The sequence below is a fragment of the Phaethon aethereus genome (assembly GCF_964289735.1).
Source record: "Phaethon aethereus genome assembly, chromosome: 11".
NCBI classification, from domain to species: Eukaryota; Metazoa; Chordata; class Aves; order Phaethontiformes; family Phaethontidae; genus Phaethon; species Phaethon aethereus.
This window is the reverse complement of record NC_138587.1, coordinates 20,613,650-20,632,668: the sequence shown is the minus strand read 5'-3', so window position 1 is coordinate 20,632,668 and position 19,019 is coordinate 20,613,650. Positions and strand designations below refer to the sequence as shown.

Sequence of the window (19,019 nt, the reverse complement as noted above, 5' to 3'; positions counted from 1 at the left end):
GTTCATCTGAATTAATTTCAAAAGGGCAGAAGCGGCACTCCTTTTTCCAAGGATGTTTGTAAACATAAAAATGAAAAAAAAAAAAATCGCAAACAACCCCCCAAAACACAAACAAACAAAAAAAAGGTGAAAAGTAATCACAGGCTACAAGCTCTCAATATTTTGCCAACAGCTACAGAACATCAAAGTGCAAGGCACTGTGGAAGGCTTATGAGACTGCCCTAAGGAAAGGTGAAGGTTTTCCATATCTACCCTCAGACTGCATCTAAATTTCCAAAATGCCATCTTTTAAAAAAATCAACGTTTTTTTATACATATGCATGTGTGTGTGTGTCTAAAAAGCTTTAAAGAAAAAGGCAAAACTTCACTGTTGCTTCTACAATTCAGTTTTCAAGAATGAAGAGTTTACAGCACTGGCTGTAAACCATCTGCCAGCTACCCAAACACTTCTTTGGTATGTCTGAGGTGCAAGCACACACTCAAGCACGGGAGGGGGCTTGGCTTTTTGTTTTACTTAGAGGAAAGCAAGAAAAAAAAATAAATTAACAAGTGGAGAGGAATTAACAAGATTTCATCATGGGGAAAGGGAGTCAGCAGCAGGTTCTTCCCAGCATAACCCGAAAGCAGCATTGCTTGCCATTTAGATGCAATTAGTAGGTCACAGGCAGGAGACGGCACTAGTGAGCAGGGTGCTTTACGGAGCAAGAAACGCACGGCTCGGGGAACTTGGCGTTTGACATTACCCAGCTGCCAGGATCCGTGCAGATCTCTGCAGGGCAACAGGGCACGAGCTACAGGAATGGTCATGTGCGTATTTAACAAATCTAGCATTTTGCATTACAGGACCGCTGACATTTTCACAAGGAAGAGCTCATGTACAGTGCTGTCAGTAAAGTCAGTTCATATAGCCCTCTAATAAGAGCAAGAAACAGAAAAGAGTGGATCATTTTTTCATATATAATGATGCACTTGAAAACAAGCAGATATTACAAGTGCTCATCAATATTAAAATAACTTTTAAAGTCAGTTCTCCCTGCAGCTGAGATTTAAGTGGTAATACCCTTCTAAGGTACCTTTCAGCCTCATGGCCTTTTAAAAATTAAAGATTAAAAAAATATTCTCGTACTCTTGTTCAGAAAACAGTAGTAAGAAGATTATAACAGTGCTAAGAAGTACTAAACAATTATCCAACTGAAAATCACAAAGATGAAATAAGATGTGGACTAAGATGTTTGTAGGGAGATTTTTACTTCTCCCTCTTCCCCCCCCCCTTTTTAAGCCTGATGTGATTTACAGCTTCATTTATTCCCATAGACAATTATGATTTTTTTTAAATAGGCTTTTTCAATATGGACTACTTCCACGAAAGCCAAGTGCAACTCAAAAAGCGTTCCCAATAAGAAATTTAGAAAGTTTCCAGCTTTTCAACAACCTAGGGCAAAACCAAAGTCACAGTTAACTGTTTTTACCATCTGCCTTGTGCCCAGCCTCTTTCCTTTAAATGATTTTTTTTTTTTTTTTTTAAATGTAAAAACAAACAGTTTCTGAAGATCAGTACAAATCCCAGAGCCTTGCTCAGTACTTTTGCAGTTACTCAAAATACATTGATTCACTGTTGGGGAGGAAATGTTTATCCCATTATTTCAATGTTGCACTGGAAAACAGGGACATGACATATTTTAGCCTGCCTTAATACAAGATCTGCCTGATTTTGTACCATTACACAACCTTAAGTAAATCTTCATTACAATTAGAAAACAAGATAATAAATTACTGCAAGTAAAGTGGACAGCCCTAAAAACCACAGGAAGGAAAATAAGGAGCCAGAAATACGGTTTTACTGGGTCACAATTTTATTAACACACATGGGAACAATTCAGCAACTATTTGTCTGGAGTGCATGACCTTTCTTTGCAATTCCTCCCAGATACAGTGGCTGATACCAAGCCCCTGCCTCACCTAAAGAGGCCCTGGAATCACCATTAGACCTCACCTAAAGAGGCCCTGGAATCACCTTTAGACCTCACCTAACGTTACCTGTGCAAAGGTTGGGCAGATAAAGCAAAAGGGACCGCATCTGAACCGAACATCAGGAATTTCGGTTCTATTCTCCAGCATCTTTAAGAGCTATTTGCTTTGTGCATGCCTTCAACCCTGACTCCTCAGGGAGCCCTGTCTTCTGCTGATCAATACTTACCGGAGATCTCTGCAAAATTGCAACAAATGTGAATTTTATAATCTACACTTTCCAAGGGAATTTTCATGTTGTTAATAAAGGGGCAGGGGAAAAAAAAACCAAAAACTGCTCTGCCCAGACCACTTACAAAGAGTGCAAGTTTAAAACCAGCACACCAAGATGGAAAGTCCCAGAATGCTACCTACACAGCAAAAGCAACATGGAAATGAAAGAAACAAAGCCTTTGTTACTACTGCAAAACAGAACTTTTGAGTAAGAGGGAAGGTGTAGATTTTCTTTACCACTTCCTTTAGGAATTCAGCATTAGTAGATTGATGCTGCATCCTTTTGTCCTGTTAGTGTCAGAAAACAAACCAAATAAGGAGAATAAGGAGTCAAACTTCTTATAATCTTAATGACATGAGAGTTTCCCAACTCTTCTTGGCCTTTTGCAGGTCATCTCTTAGTAATTGTACTGTAATGAATTGTACTGGTCCACACCCACCTCTGTAGGCAGATACCACACTGCTACATGGTATATCTATAAAAATCTACTATTTGGAAAATCATTTCAAAGAAAATTATTTCCTCCTTTAAAACATAACTGAAACATAAGAAAGATACTGAGGGATCCAGAATTTCCTGTAAATAGTCTATAAGTGAAAGCAGAGAATAATAATTTTGTACGACAGAACTATTCAGTTTGGCTAAGCACACCTTGGAAAGGTTTGATCACAGTAAAGTAAGTGCATTACATGTGACATGAAAAACCCCAAAAACACTCTTCTAGAAATACTTTCAGGAAAAGACAAGTAAGAAAACTAAAGATGGAGATGGTAACAGTGACCTTACAGACTCAAGACTATTCCCCTTCTGATGTCACAAGTAGACATAACTGGCGATCCTTAGCAGTCCTACTGGTACCCCAAAACAGCATTTCACAACAGCCAATTAAGGCATCTCCCTCTTTGATGCAGCTTCAGTAATATTTCTATGAAAACACACTAGCAAAAGTTTCCGTAGCCATCCAATTACCTTTTTTTTTGCAGTATTTTATCATTTCTGTGCCACTCATTTTAGACTTAATATGAATGGTGCAGAAACACAAGGTTTGAACTTCAAGATGTGCCTGTCAACAACCCTAAGAACATACGAAGAGCTTACTATTACTGTTCGAACATCTCTGAAGTCATATCACAGCATGGCCACTACAAGTACTCTTACTTTCTGTATTCATTCACTAAAGTGTTTGGTTACTAGTGTAACCTTCTCAGCGTGCCTGTTTTTAAGTTGCAACTTTTCCTGAGGTATTGAAGTATCATACATAATGCAGTAATAAAAGAGCACTGTCAACTCAAGGGAGAGAATGCCAATTTGCTGGTAGGGTCTCTGAGTCACTAACTGTAACATTTTTCATAATGTTTTTCTTCTCCATTTCAGATATAATGAACAAAACTCTGATATAGACTGTAACTCTCTATGTAATCCATAGACCATATTTTATATTCTCATGCCTTAAGAGAGGCCAAATTCAAGCTGCAAAAATATTCCGTAGATTTTTCTAAAAAGAAATGCAGAGATCCTCAAGTTTCTCTAGTGAGAAAAAGCAACATTTTTTTTTTCCTCTAGACAGCTGTTTGCATTCAATTTAAATTCTCACCCTGCCTACTGAGGCATTACGGGGAAAAAAAAAAAAAAAAGCATGCAAGAGCTGATGGCAGCTTGTCATCAGTATATAGCATTGCCTGGACCCCATGGAAACACTTTCTGAAATAAATCAGATTTTGTCACGATGAGAACTGCAATGGAAATAAGATAACAGAAGAGACGAGCATCATTTAGCAGCAGCTTTTGGAAACATCCTGATGTGACTATAAATACAGTCTCATAAGCTAAGTACTATAAAATAGGTTCTTTCCTTATGCATTTTTTGTCATTTTTTTATATATATGTGTGTGTATATATAAAAATTATACAGTAATTAACTCCTAGCTGCTTCTAGAAAGACTGTCAATGTTCCTCGCCATACTCCATTTACCTGTTTTTCCATTAAAAACTGTCAGTTTTGAATTTTTAAGACCAAAAATGCAGGAGACAGCATCTACAAGTCCAGTGAAGTTCAAGGTATTATCTCCTTTTGGATTTTCCAGCAGCAACACACCATCTAAAACCAAAATTAAGACATTAAAATGCAGTTTGGAAGCAAAATCCCAATTTCAATGATTTTCTAATGGCTTCTTCTAATTACTTCCAGAGAGTTTTTAAGTTAAGTTTAAACTTGCAACACTGCATCTTCCAGAAGTTTTTTAGTAAGAAAGATAAAGGGGGGAGGGAAGTGGACTAAAGTGTACTTCAGATTTAGAGTACGGAAGTTTTATTTGTTTTTATTAGCAAAGCAGTCAAATTCTTATGTCACTGAATTATAATCCAGTATCAGATTGATTAAAACCTGACAGACTGTGTGCCCTCTGAGGTGTTCACTGGCTTATGTAGTTACATCCGTTATTATTCAGTAAGTAGCTTTGTAACCATATTAAACAAGGCACACTTACTTTGGCACATGAACTGTAAACACATGTAGGAAAAAGAATTCCAGAAAGTGCATTTTGTTTTCTCTTCTTTTAACACATTAACTCAACCTTGTAACACTTAACAATATCACGGCATTCGTCTTTTCATTATCCTTTATTCATTATCGTTACATTCTCTAGTTTTAAGTATTCTTTCCAGCTCTGTACTTCATACCTCAAGTTTTTCAAAACCAGCATCTCCTCCACAGAAAGGCATCACCTGCATTTACAGTATTACGTCAAGAATTAAAAATGCTCAAGGTACACACTCTAAGCGTGCATGAATGTACACACACAAATATAGTGTCCTCCTCCATATATTTGTATTCACATACAAACCCTTCAGCAGAACAGAAATAATTCATGTGCACACCTGAATATTTACTTCAGGTCTACATCAGAAGACATCACGGACAACGTGTGGTTTTGCTTTTAATAAACTTTTTTTCAAGAATTATTTAAAGCTACTCTTGGAAGGGAGTTTGTACCACCTTTGAAACAAATTCATGGCTCCAACATTCATCACACTGTTTTCCAAACAATCTTTTGACACCACCACTGACAAATCAAAGCCGGTACATTCCTACCTTGCTCTGTCCCATTAACACAAACTTTGAGGTTGACGTAGGCACAGGCTGGACCAACACACTGACACAAACCACCTCTGACGAGTGTAATTTCTAGCTCTGATCCCTTCAGCTGAAGGAAGAGGAGTATTATGATTATTTGACTTTATTAAACAAACACAACAAAATATCTTCCTTAAATAAACAACATTAAGATCTTGCCTTATTATACTAAACATGACTTACAATAAAATAGCAACTTCTGCCACATCTTCCTTCAGAGACCAAGCGCTTCAAGTATTAGTTTCTCTTTAACACGTTAAAAATATTGCAGTATTTAAGACTTAAGAAAAACAGAGAGGAATAAACTGCCTGATTTTCACAAGTGATGAGCAGTGATGATCATCTCCCAAAATTTAATCCAAAAGTGAATATACTTGAGAGACAGACTCTTCCAGAGGTAATTCAGGGTATCTGAAGACAGGACCCTGCTGTCCGTCGCTGCCTGGAAAAGCCTTCATCTGTCTCCAAGAGGCTACCAAGATCAGTCAGGCGTAGTAGCTGCCTTGATATCAAGTCAGCCTTTGTGAGTATCCCCCCATTAGCAATTAGTGAATCAATCAAAGCTTCAAACAGGAAACGGAACAAGTATCTTCCTTTGCAAATGAGACACAGGATGAAGAGACTTGAGAATCTGTAGCAATACTACAGAAACAGACTTAGTTCGTGAGGCCTTAAACCACAGCTTTAAGACTGCGCTTTTTCCAAGCACAGGTCTTTTCCTGAACTAAGTACAGCTAGACTTACTCCTGCACTTAGACCAATCTGTAATTAAATATCATATAGCTATCATTTAGATGAACAAATGATACTAAGCAGCCATTCTGGCCAAATTTTTTTGTAAATTTAGAGATGGTGTTTGTTAAGAGTCACAGTCCAAAGGGTGATCAGTTCAAACGTGGAAGGACCACTCTTTGCTGAGCTCCTCTTACAAGCTAGGGAAAGGCACTTATGGAGCAGTAAATCTCATTTTGTGTTTACCCAATTCTACCAGCAATTAAAAATTCATTTTTCAAATGGCTGCTTTTCCTTCCCAGCATTTTCTGAGCAACTGCTGATTTTTTTGTGGTCTCTCAGAGCCAGTCTTTGGGAGAAGTGTTGTATCAAAAAATTGATAAAGCCCTGTATCAAAAATTAATCCAGGATAATTTCACAGAAATATTGATCCTGAATGTAACCAAAAATACTTGTAGAAAAGACAGACTGCATTTCATTTTTGTCCCAGTCTTCACGTACAGTCAACATCATGCAGGCCTGTTATTCCTTTTAATATCTTCCAGAAATTTGGTGCAATAATCCTGTCGCAGTTGACTTATGAACTCACGTGTGGAATTACACACTTCATTCTTTTAACTTGCACCTGCTTTTGTATCTGAAAAATCTATATAATGGTCTACATCAACACTGCAAAGCATTTTCCATGTCAATGCTGCTTATCAACCCTCACCAACAGAAGACAGTTGGTGCACAATTCAATTTGAATTCACATCTTCATAGTCTTTATGCCTGAAATCGCTCGTACAAAATGCAATACAGTCACAACTAAAGACCCCAGCCAGAGCCACGTCTGCTGCACCGAGCTACAAATTCATTGCACACAGCTGCAGCTACCCTCAAGTCTCCACAATGGGCCAAACTTCTACACTGAAAGGATTTCTAAGGATGGGCTTTTTCATTTCAGGGATCTTTATTCACTGCTTTTAATGGGACAAGCTAGTTAACAGCAGAACACAGAGCACAGTCAAACATCTGCCCTAAGCAATCCATCTCTGCAGTGCCTGGAAGAAAGACTGGAGGAGGACTTCCAAGGAGGAAGTAAAATCTCTAAAATTTAGTTGCACTAAAATCTCAGTCATCTGTTTCTCTCTGCAACTTCTACTTTAAAGTCTGTCTGTGACTCACAATTCAGAGGCACAGCAAGCGTGTAATCACAGTAACTATCTAAATGTGCAGAAGGCAACCCACGCGGCAAAGAGCACAGATTAGCGCTCTAGGAGGGTACTTCGTGGTGACTGAGACTCCTCAAAGCAAGATAATAACAAACAACTCTGCATTTACTTACAAAGTTTTTCTTTGCCTCTGTTTACCATATGGAAACTGTATAGCTTTGGTACACAGAACTTGCAGTAATTCCCTTCTAATGTTTTTGTTTGAAAAAACCTCCAGGCCCAAGATTTTAAGCTGACAGGTAGGCACTCTCAGCTCTGTGACTGTTACAAGATTATTACATTTCTATCAGCTTAGTCATCAATTGCAATAGCCACACAGAACTATCATATATAGTCTTATTTCAGCTCTAATTTTTCAGGTTTACACAGTCTGAAATCTGACATTTGTGCAAATGCATAGCCACAAGCCTCCTATCTCCGCTTTACATACTAGCTCATCATTTCCAAAACCAAATGGATCTTTCGCTGACATCCAGACAACAGCTATCAATTGTATCCATAATAACAAGCACCTTCTGTCAGAGCAAGATTTCCTCTTTACGTAAACAGCAGTAATTAAAACTAATCCAACAGACTCATCTTTCAGCTTTCCACAGTGTTTTTCTTCACCAGAATCTGCCAACTTAAGATTTAGAAAACAGAAAAATAGCGGCAGGGGGAAACCACACTTGCACAGGCATGAAAGCTTTTGCAGAAAGACACAGCGACCAACATTAAAGCTCATGCACAAAGCAATTTGAGGTAGGTATTCAGACAAGGGTTTCCCAGCGCAATAAATTTTTTTTTTCCCAGCTGCTTTTACATTCTAAGCCATTTGATGCTGACTTAACATCGAACTGTCCATCAGCAGTATCCCAATCAAATAAGTACCTAGAATAAATAGCAAAATATTTTCACCAATTTCTCAGCCATAATATTCTCCACTTTTACATAGTGTTTTTCCCTCTGTGTGTCACTAGATTAAACTAATAGTTTTGAAAAAGGCCAAATAGAGCTTTGTTTCAAATCTGTACAACTTTAGAAGCGTAATTAGTAAGTATAAAACATTTCCTTACATATGCTGTTACTAAGATGGATAAAATATGTGCTTTCCCTTCAGCTTTTCTCAGACCCCCAAGCCATTCTGTAAATCAAATTTTAAGTCTGATATATCATAAATTCTTGTCTTTCTCGTCTAGCATGACATTTAGATTGAAGCATACTTCATCCAAAATTCTGCTAGGAATGCCTTTTGAATATAGGAAGTTTGAATAAAACCATGGCAAAAGTATTCTCAAAACATGACAGAACAAAGAGTCAAAGAAAACAAAGGAAGCAGTTCAAATCTGCTGCTGAAAGAATAAGCCAATCTGCAAAACTGCACTGTTACAAAAGACTGAACTTCAGCAATACAGGGGAGAAAAAAACACCGTCCTCAGACATTAATAACTGAAGTTGGTCTTAAGCCAGAAGGCAAAATTTAGCCTCAGAGGAGAACATTTCTAATACAAAAGCATATTAATTTAAAGAAATCAGAGCAACAATATTTTTGTACATGGATTAGTGCATTGTTAAGACAGCAAATAACTGTGTGCATTAAGCTTACAAAAACAACTACCTAAGATATTTGTTTTGGTTCACAAGCAGCTTCATTTTCAATACAGAGCCCAACTATTTTCTTTTTTAAATCAAAATGGCTAATATGGAAATTTATAAATATAAAAGAATATCCACTATATCCCACAAATAAATATTTACATACAAATTTTCTGTAAACCAAGCAGTTTGTCCAGACAAAAGCACGTAACAAAATGAACTAAGCAGTCAATGCTTTTTCTTTCTTACTTGGGTTGTTTCCTGGATGAGAACTTCTTTTGAGGTAGGCACCGGGTAAGGCTTCAGGGCAGCCTTTATTGTTGCAAAAATGAAATCCGTGTGTTCCTTAATAACAGTATCCAGGTAGTCACCTTCTGGATGTGAGCTGTAGTACACTGTAATCTCATCTGTAGGGACCAGATTTCGCTGTAGGATACACCAAACATACTATTAATGACAGCAAGATGACTTTCACATACACAAACTAAAAGAAGGATACTTGTTAAGTTAAAGAAAAAATATCTTCAATATTTACCAGACATTTGTTAAGTTTCCACAAGAAAAATTCAGAATAAAACAATTCTTTTGTCCAAAGGACAAGAAAGAGGCTTGAAACATGGTGTTTTTCTTCAAAAGCTAACAACCAAAAAGCACACCTTACTCTAAATGTCTCACTTTCAAATTCCTTTACCAACTTACCCCCTTAGTGAATCGAAAGCCTACCAAATCTATTAGAAAGCTTTTCTTGATGCTTTACTAGCATTTACACAACCTGTTAGCCTGAAATTAAACCCACAGCTCTCTTTATTAAGCAACTGCTCAATTAGTGACATTTTCTTAACACCCAAGAGTCTCCAAGACATTTTGGTATTGTTTTGGAAGGTGCTGACCAGACTTTTTTAAGCTTTCACACTAGTTCCGTCACATCTCTTTGTAACATATGCTTCAGGAAAAGAGTAATTGGTTTGAATGGTACACTTCTTAATGCTCAATTATGGCAAATTTCTGCCTCAGTAATAAAATTATTTCAAGGAAAAAAAAATACCAGCACTAAGAAAATTTTATTTCTGAAGTCTGCTAAAAATGACTGCCCTAATGCCATCTCAGTAATAGTCACTGCGGATCCAGAATCTGTTTGTGGTTTTTATTGCACATACACTTTTGTAACAGGAGTGGGAAGAAAAGAATAGAAGAATAAATGCACATTAGCATCATGTTAAATATTAGGCAAGACTAACTATTTTGATACTCATTTAAGTGAGAATAAATTATAACCTTATGTCATTACAGAAGTAAATTTAAATCATCTTTAACTTATGAGAGAGTTTTCTTTTCCTGGCTACATTTCTTCCTGGTTTTATTTTATACAGATATAATTCTGTATAGTTTGTATATATACTATTTTGGTACAAATTTGTCATTTTTCATGTACGCTTATACTGAAGATTCATGCCGTCTTAACCATACAGATGTCTTTTCCCAAAAACATGTCCCATGAAAATTTTGTCTACACATCATCTACAGCTCCTGCAATATTTCTTCAGGCCTAAGTCTGAAAAACATAGAGATTCTAGTGCATTGCCACCAAGTTTGTCAAGTAGGAAAACCCTACATATGTCACAGGAAAACATGTTTCATGCCTGCAATGTGTATGTGCATGAGGGGGCAGGGGATTGTTTTGTTCTGTTTTTTAAAACTTGCAGATTCTGAAACCTTTAGAATTCTTTTACGGAGTTACATATTACTTAATGTCCTCTCCAGATCAAAGGCTTTTTTTGAGCTGTCATAAAAATCACAGGATCATTTGCGTTGGAAAAGACCTTTAAGAGCGAGTCCAACCATTGACCTAGCACTGCCAAGTCCACCACTAAACCGTGTCCCCTAAGCACCACATCTACACGTCTTTTAAATACCTCCAAGGATGGCGACTCAACCACTTCCTGTTCCAGTCTTGACAGCCTGTTCCAGTGCTTGACAACACCTTCAGTGAAGAAATTTTTCCTGGTACCCAATCTAAGCCTCCCCTGGTGCAACTTGAGGCTATTTCCTCATCTTATTGCTATTTACCTGGGAGAAGAGGCTAATACCCACCTTGCCACAACCCTTTTCAGTAGTTGTAGAGAGCGATAAGGTCTCCCCTCGGCCTCCTCTCCTCCAGGCTAAACAACCCCAGTTCCCTCAGCCACTCCTCGTAAGACTTGTTCTCCAGACCCCTCACCAGCTTCATTGCCCTTCTCTGGACACGCTCCAGCACCTCAATGTCCTTCTTGTAGTGATATTGTAGTCGAATACAATATTTGAGGTGCGGCCTCACCAGTGCCAAGTACAGGGGGACGTTCACTTCCCTACTCCTGCTGGCCACACTATTGCTGATACAAGCCAGGATGCTGTTGGCCTTCTTGGCCACCTGCGCACACTGCCGGCTCATGTTCAGCCAGCTGTTGCCCAACACTCCCAGGTCCTTTTCCGCTGGGCAGCTCTCCAGCCACTCCTCCCCAAGCCTGTAGCATTGCATGGGGTTGTTGTGACCCAAGTGCAGGACCTGGCACTTGGCCTTATTAAACCTCATACAGTTGACCTCGGCCCATCGATCCAGCCTGTCCAGATCCCTCTGCAGAACGTTCCTACTCTCCAGCAGATCAACACTCCCACCCAGCTTGGTGTCATCTGCAGACTTACTGAGGGAGCACTCGATCCCCTTATCCAGATCATCTATAAAGATATTGAACAAGACTGGCCCCAGAACCGAGCCCTGGGGGACACCGCTTGTGACCGGCTGCCAGCCAGATTTAACGCCATTCACCAGAACTCTTTGGGCCTGGCCAACCAGCCAATTTTTTACCCAGCGAAGAGTATGCCCATCCGAGACACAAGCAGTCAGTTTCTCCAGGAGAATGCTGTGGGAACGAGTGTCCTGTTTACTAAAGTCCAGGTAGACAACACACACAGCCTTTTCCTCATCCACTAAGTGGGTGACCTTATCATAGAAAGAGATCAGGTTAGTCAAGCAGGACCTGCCTTTCATAAACCCAAGGTAACTGGGCCTGATCACCTGGTTGTCCTGTACGTGCTGCATGATGGCACCCATGATGATCTGCTCCATAACCTTCCCCAGCACTGAGGTCAGACCGACAGGCCTGTAGTTCCCCAGATCCTCCTTCCAGCCGTTCTTGTAGATGGGCATCACATTTGCTAACTTCCAGGCAACCGGGACCTCCCTGGGTAGCCAGGACTGCTGATAAATGATGGAAAGTGGCTCAGTGAGCACCTCCCCCAGCTCCCTCAGTACCCGTGGGTGGATCCCATCCGTCCCCATAGACTTGTGTGTGTCTCAGTGGCGTAGCAGGTTGCTAACCATTTCCCCTTGGACTGTGGAGGCTTCGTTCTGCTCCCCGTCCCTGTCTTCCAGTGGAAGGGGCTGGGTACCCTGAGGACAACTGGTCTTACTATTAAAGACTGAGGCAAGGGCGGCATTAAGTACCTCAGCCTTTTCCTCATCCTGTGTCCCTATGTTTCCCTTCATGGTGACCATGCTTTCTTGGCACAAAATGGAGACAGTGCAGAGCTTTCTGGATTAGTGTTGTAGAGAAAAAGATAGTTACATTGGTTCAAAGTGTTTTAACATAAAGGTCAGGCAGCATCATTTGTATGCATGATGAGAACCATTTAGAGCAGAATCATTAATGTAGGTGTACAAATCAGTGCCAGAAATGCCTCCTGAAATTTGTTGAGACATGAGTTTGTTTCTTTTAGCAGGCCTAGATATCTGAGCTCTCACCAGCCCAGCTGATGTAACACACCAGAACCGAGACGGAACAGAACATCATTCTTGGCAGGAGGCAGGCAGGCCTGCGAGCTGCTTAACTGGGACTGAACCACTGATACGTGGCTGAAGATAGAACACAAAAGGGGCTCAGTAAAACAAATATTCACGATGGATGATGTACAGCAAGCTCATTGTTCAACTCGAGCTACTTAATAATACAGGAATTCAAAATGAAAATAATGATTTGTAATCATTTCTGTCCAATCAGAAAGCTATATATGAGTAGTAAATGATACAGCGCATCACATTTAATTAAAAAGGTCAGTTTCTGCTGCATATTGTCCAAAGATCACTTAAAAGGAAGTTAAAATGTCTTGTTCCAAACCATTGCTTTCTAACCTTTTTGCGAAGCTTCTGGATGCGATTAATCACTTCCCGGGCAACTCCTTCATCCACCATGGACTGGTCTGGAGTAACATCTAGCAGAACTAAAACCTGAGGTAATGCACAGAATACAGCTGAACAGGTGACAAACTTTAAACAAAAGCTCAGGTATTAACTCACTCAGAATCTCAGGTACATTTTTATAGAGCTCCTCACTTTCTTCAATGTGATATTTTGTGAGTACTTTAACATCTCCAAAATTCAGAAGATAGGCTCCTGTAATTTGTTGAACTATCTGAACAAACAAAACCACCCCAGCTTTCACCTCACCATTTTCAAATTACTTCTAGAGAAACTCTTCCCTCAATCAAAACAAAACCAAAACAGAACCAGTAAAATACCTGAGCATCCGAATGTGCCTCAAACTGGGCAGATCCTCCTGCAACCTGATCAAAGGTATACATGAGACGAAGATCTTCTCCATGGAGTTCATGTCCTTCTACAACAATGGTGCCTGCAGAATTAGCAGATGAAGACCATCTCTTACAATCAGAGTAAAAAATCCCTTTTTTTTAAATTCAAAAAGCTTTAAATAAGTATCAAACTCCAAATATGTGAAATGCAGTATATTTGCAATACATTTAAACAGCAGCTAAGCACTAGTAAGAAACGCTGAACTCTCTCACATTCAGATTATTTCATACAAGCACTTCTATAGGCAGCAGAACTCACTCAAATGCAGACACTTCAGCAACTGTTTGCGTACCATTTGAATGAAACGGAATAAAACTTACAAATAAGCTGTATACTCAACTAAATCAAAATTTACATTTAAGCAGTTAACTACACAGATATAGCTAGAAAATTCACACCCACTTGTAAATCTGGAATAGAAGCAATGCTTTTAAAATAAAAACTATCCCACATATACTCAGTTCAAATCTGATTCTGTCTTACAGAACAGCTTACTCTCTACTTCAGCCTTACAATAGCACTTAAACAGGAGAACAGGGTAAGACTGGTATACATGGCCACTTCTAATCTCCTGTCAGCAAAATAATAAAAACAACTTTTCTCCTATTCTCATCAACATAAAATTTAATAGGGATAAAAACAGGGAAGGAGGCCTTAAGTTTCCCTAAACCCACAGAAGGACACTTTTGCATCTGTTCCTGCAAATGCTTGACTAATATACATAAATCAAGGACAATTGCCTGATTTTTTAAATTTTTTTTTTCCCCCCCCTCTGATGAGACAAAGTATTTTGGGTCTTTTTTTGGTCAACATTGCCATCATTCAGTGGTTTGTGCCACTACGTACCTGTCTCCTGGAATTCCTCCAGCTGCTCACTCTTTAGCTCTTTGATTGCAGCCATGACAAGCTTAAATGCACCTTTCAAACGCTTCCCAAGCACCATGTGATCTGGTTCTGCTCTCAGCCGGACTCCATATTTATCTTTGTTAGTAGATAGTGTCACTTGACGTACATTAAGTTCCTACATAAATACACCAAGAGGAATAAAAAAAACGAAGCTAAAGAACAGCCACCTCTGACAGCTGTGGGAAGGGTACAAAACCAGGGGCCACAGTACTGGGGAAGTCACAAGTCTCAAGCTGCAAGTTTTTTTTATATGGTTGTCTCTATGACCAAGTAACTAGCCAACACTGCAAGAGCAAATAAACCCAACCAATACTGAAACTATCCTTCAGTAGAAGATCCTATCCTCTCTTCAGCCTTTAGGTTGACATTTCTCTGTTAGTAATTGACACCAGTCAGCGCTCAACTCAAATCAGATCCCTATTCAACAGCCTTTTTTATTTTACCATTATAACTGCCTGGAGAGATAAAACTATTACCTTTGTGTGCAATGGCATTAGAAAACAGCCTGACAAAATTCAGGAAGAAATATCTTGCATTTAGCCAGAAAACTAGAACTGACAGGCTTATGTTTTCGGTTGTACAAATGCTACTGCCTTATTTTGTCTCTTTCCTTGTATTTATTCTAGGTCCTTACTGTACAGAAAACCGCCTTGCTCAGAAAAAACTTCTGCCCATGCTCTGCTCTGCAGCACAAGATCAGTGTGTCGGAGCAGCTAAAAAAAGCTTATAAAACATGCATGAACTTCAGGAGGGGCCCCAGACCAAGGGTGTTATTTTGCCACTACATAAAACATGGGCACACTCAAGTTTCTAAGTAATGCATGCAGTTTTTGTCCCCGTATCTGAAGGGGAATATAGCAGTGCTGTGGTAAGTTTTACAGAACAATTGATTAAGAGGACAGTGTTGCCACCATATGAGCAAAGACCAAGGCTAGAACTCTTTGGAGTTTTGAAATTATGAAAGAGGTGGGTAAGGAATGTAAAACTGTTATTCACCAAATCCCCAAGCAACTCCTCAAGTAAGGGAGCATGCAGGAAATAGTAGGAGATTGGTTTAAAAGAGGTATACAAGTAGTTAACCCTTGGAACTTAATGCCACAAGAGGAGGTAAGCAGGAGCATACCATCAAGTTCAAAACAGAATTACGCTAGTCACAGTAGGCACATGAAGAGGTGTTAAAGGGAACTGGCAGGCGTGTGCCCTTGAGTATCTTTAATACAGTAGCTGCAGATGGTGACTACGACAGGAGTCTACTGCTCAAAGCAGCCAGATGCTCACGCTTTCTCTAAATGGACTCCACCATTGCAGGAGACAGTACGATGTGCTAGATGAGCCACGAGTCTAAACCACTAAGTAATTTCTTACATTCTTAATTACAAATATTTTCCTCATCACATAAGCACATTAAAAACCACCATTCAAAAAAAAACCAACCACAAACCTTATTATACACCCTGATCATCATACAATGCCAAATTTGAAAATACACAGCAAATCTCTCTGCTCTATGCTTAATTCTGTCCAATGAACAAATGCATTACACACGTTGTTATTAATAACACCAAGAAACAATGTCTCGGTGTTCCTCCTGTAAATAAGAGCACTGTATCCCAGTGTTATTTCATGTCTTCAAGAATGTCTGTTTTTCCCCTGCTTTGTAAAGCCAAGTAAGAAACACACACAAGGCAGGTCTTGATACCTAAATTTCCAGAACCATTCTGTTCTTGGTGTAACATATCAGAGAGAGATCTTGGAAACTTTTAATTGCCAACATGCAAATTCTTCTACAGGTGCAAACCTGCACATATCTGGAGCACATTTCACTATAATTTGGCAGGTTTTCTGTCAGGCTGCCCAATACTTGAAGCACTTTGTGTTTAAATCTCCACTAGCTAGAAGGTTGTTGGAGTTGACGTCAACATGATACAGAATCACCACGTGCATTTGGCAAGCAAGCTACTCCAAGTAATTTAGGAAGCAGAAGTAAATGGTAGCATCAGCATGACAGGACTAGCAAGTAGATTGAGAAGTAATGCTTAAATACAACCTCTGAGCTACAGCCTAATTCCCTCAGAAGACCTACTGACATAAGGAGCCAACAATACAACTGAAACTGATTTTATTTAATGCATCTTTTAGGAAATCTACTGAAAATGACATACTTCAGAAGTTCAATTTTAATGTGGTGCTGATGGAGATTAGCCCACAAGTGGTAAATGACAACCTCGTGGAAAAAAGAAAAATCATAATCCAAAAAATAGCACAAATTGAAAGATGACTTTGAGCCTGATTAGATAAATTACATACAGGCCAACTCCCTCAGGACAAGTTTTCTATACTAATTAGATTAGGAAACAATTCTTCTGTATACAGAAGAATTATCAATTAAAAAATCTGAATGACTCTTCGAACAAAAAAACTAACCTGTGTCTTAGGTCTGTTTATATCTGCCTCAATATAGTGCTTCAACTTATAATGGTTCTTAATTTTATCTTCCCAATAAATCAAAATTAGCTCCTTAACACATCTTTCAAGTGTCATACACACAAACTGAGGCAACCAGTCCTTCCCATCGCCAGTCGGAAGACCTGTATATTCAGACACTCCTATCTACAAGGGCCTTTAGTTGGTGCCATGTGCCAGACACGATCAGGTCGACCAGTAACCCAACTATGCCCAAGTCTCAGAACAGAGAAAGAGAAATGCCGGTGCTGTGCTGGGCTCTCTAAGTGAGCACCCTAAAAAGGAAAATAAATATTGATTACGTAATACCGTAAGAAACAAAATACTGAAAACCTACTGCAAGAAACAAAACCAGAAACCACACACTGCCACGGTTCACGCATCAGTTAATTCAGCCCATTCATGGACTCAGTCTACTACATTACTTCGTAACGTTAACGGTGTTACAGTACTGGTAGACCTTGGATGTGATGAAGTTGATGAAGTCCTCAATTTTCTCTGTTTTATTACAGCCATACATAGGGGTGGGGGTTGAAGGGTGTACAAAGGTTGCATGCAAACAAGATTCTGATTGTGCATAGAGTAAAATTTACTCAGATAAAACCGTTCACTAGAGGTAGTTAGGAAGAGAAGTCCTGAACTAGGCTTGTAAAAGGCCTTAAATACTAATGAATAAAATGCAACTGTTCAGTTGCTAAAAGCTTTCTGGATTTATTTCATTTTGTGAGCTTGGCCATTTTTGCATGACAACTCTATACTCTGGACAATTCTAATATTAAAATCCATTTGTTCAAATGATTTACTATGTTCTGATGATAAGAGAGTAAGACTGCAGATCAAAGACTACAGCTACTTCTGATAAAGTGATGAATGAAATTTTTGAAGACTTGACAAGTGTATTTTTCAACTTCTTTTGTCAGCAACTGCATGAAATTAAATGGTGTCATTTTTCTTACAGATTACCTCAGGCACCTGTAAATTTACTAGAAACACACTTCTGGCAATAACTAAAGAATCTAAAGCTCTGAATATGGAGGAGGTTGATGAACAAAGCTGCAAACACAACCCAAGTAATACTAGCCAGTCTGCCTGTATTCATTGACCTCTTTAGCTCTGAACCATATTAGTAAACAACTAGATTGATGGCTATGCAATACAATAAAACACAGACTAAGCTTCAGCATCAGCTATTTGAATTTTAAGATACATAATAAAAATAGGACAATACTGTATTTTGTATTTGTGCTTCCGTAAAGGTATTTGAGTTTGTTGTAACCCATCTCCCTGTAAGACATACCTTAACTTCGTTTGCAGTAGCAAATGAATAGAAATTAAAACATACTTTTGTACAATCTCATTATGTAATAACTTATAACATCATTAGGTTCCTTTGTTACCTTTTACGAGCTGTAGAAATTGACACCAAATTTTGTCAGCTGTCTTTTTGGAAGCAATTTGAGTAAGCAAACCCCATCTCCCTCAAAATTGGATTCTGCAAAATCCACAAATCCAGTTTTCATCTAAATCCACAAAACCAGTTTTCATCTATCACACAAAAAATGTGATAAGACACTAACCTACATTTCACAAAATTCTGCTACTGCAGACATCTAGGTATTGAAATGATTAATAATAACAGCAGCTCTGAAGTAAAGCATCATAACTGCCAAGTCTACAAGAAATAATCAATAAGCTAACATGACAGAAAAGCCTTATAATCCCACTTGCAAATCAATTAAGATTTTTTTAATTAAAATTCCTTTAGTGCACAATTCTTAAGAATTTAAGTCCCACAGTAAACCAAAAGCAAGATGCATACAACACTGATCAAGAAGTCTTGTGCATTGAGCCATGACTCCTTTTGATACTGATCTGAAGTTGCTCCCAGCAGAAATTTAGAAGCCTTCCTCAGATTTATACTTAGGCTTGGGGAAAGATAGTATTGCTGGAGTAATTAGAAGTTTAAGAGGTCCTCCCCTCTGTCAGTTACCTCTTGAATTCTTTGACTGACACGGTTGCTCTCACCAAGACAAGCAAGGTGAACTGATCTTGCTTGGGTAGATGCAGATTTTTGTTCTCTTTGTCAAGCCAAAGCAGCTGATATTGACAAGGACAACCCGCACTAAAAAA

The 19,019-nt window shown here is 38.8% G+C and overlaps 1 protein-coding gene across 1 annotated transcript in view; it reads right to left on the bottom strand.

The window, feature by feature from the left end:
* Positions 1-19,019, bottom strand: part of IARS1 (isoleucyl-tRNA synthetase 1) — a gene marked incomplete at both ends in the record, with an annotated part of 102,965 nt that overhangs the window by 6,889 nt on the left and 77,057 nt on the right. The window contains 6 exons of the mRNA XM_082004513.1: positions 4,215-4,340; positions 5,334-5,445; positions 9,146-9,322; positions 13,062-13,157; positions 13,448-13,560; positions 14,367-14,541. Coding sequence (XP_081860639.1) covers positions 4,215-4,340; positions 5,334-5,445; positions 9,146-9,322; positions 13,062-13,157; positions 13,448-13,560; positions 14,367-14,541 — 799 coding nt within the window. The remainder of the gene's footprint in view (positions 1-4,214; positions 4,341-5,333; positions 5,446-9,145; positions 9,323-13,061; positions 13,158-13,447; positions 13,561-14,366; positions 14,542-19,019) is intronic.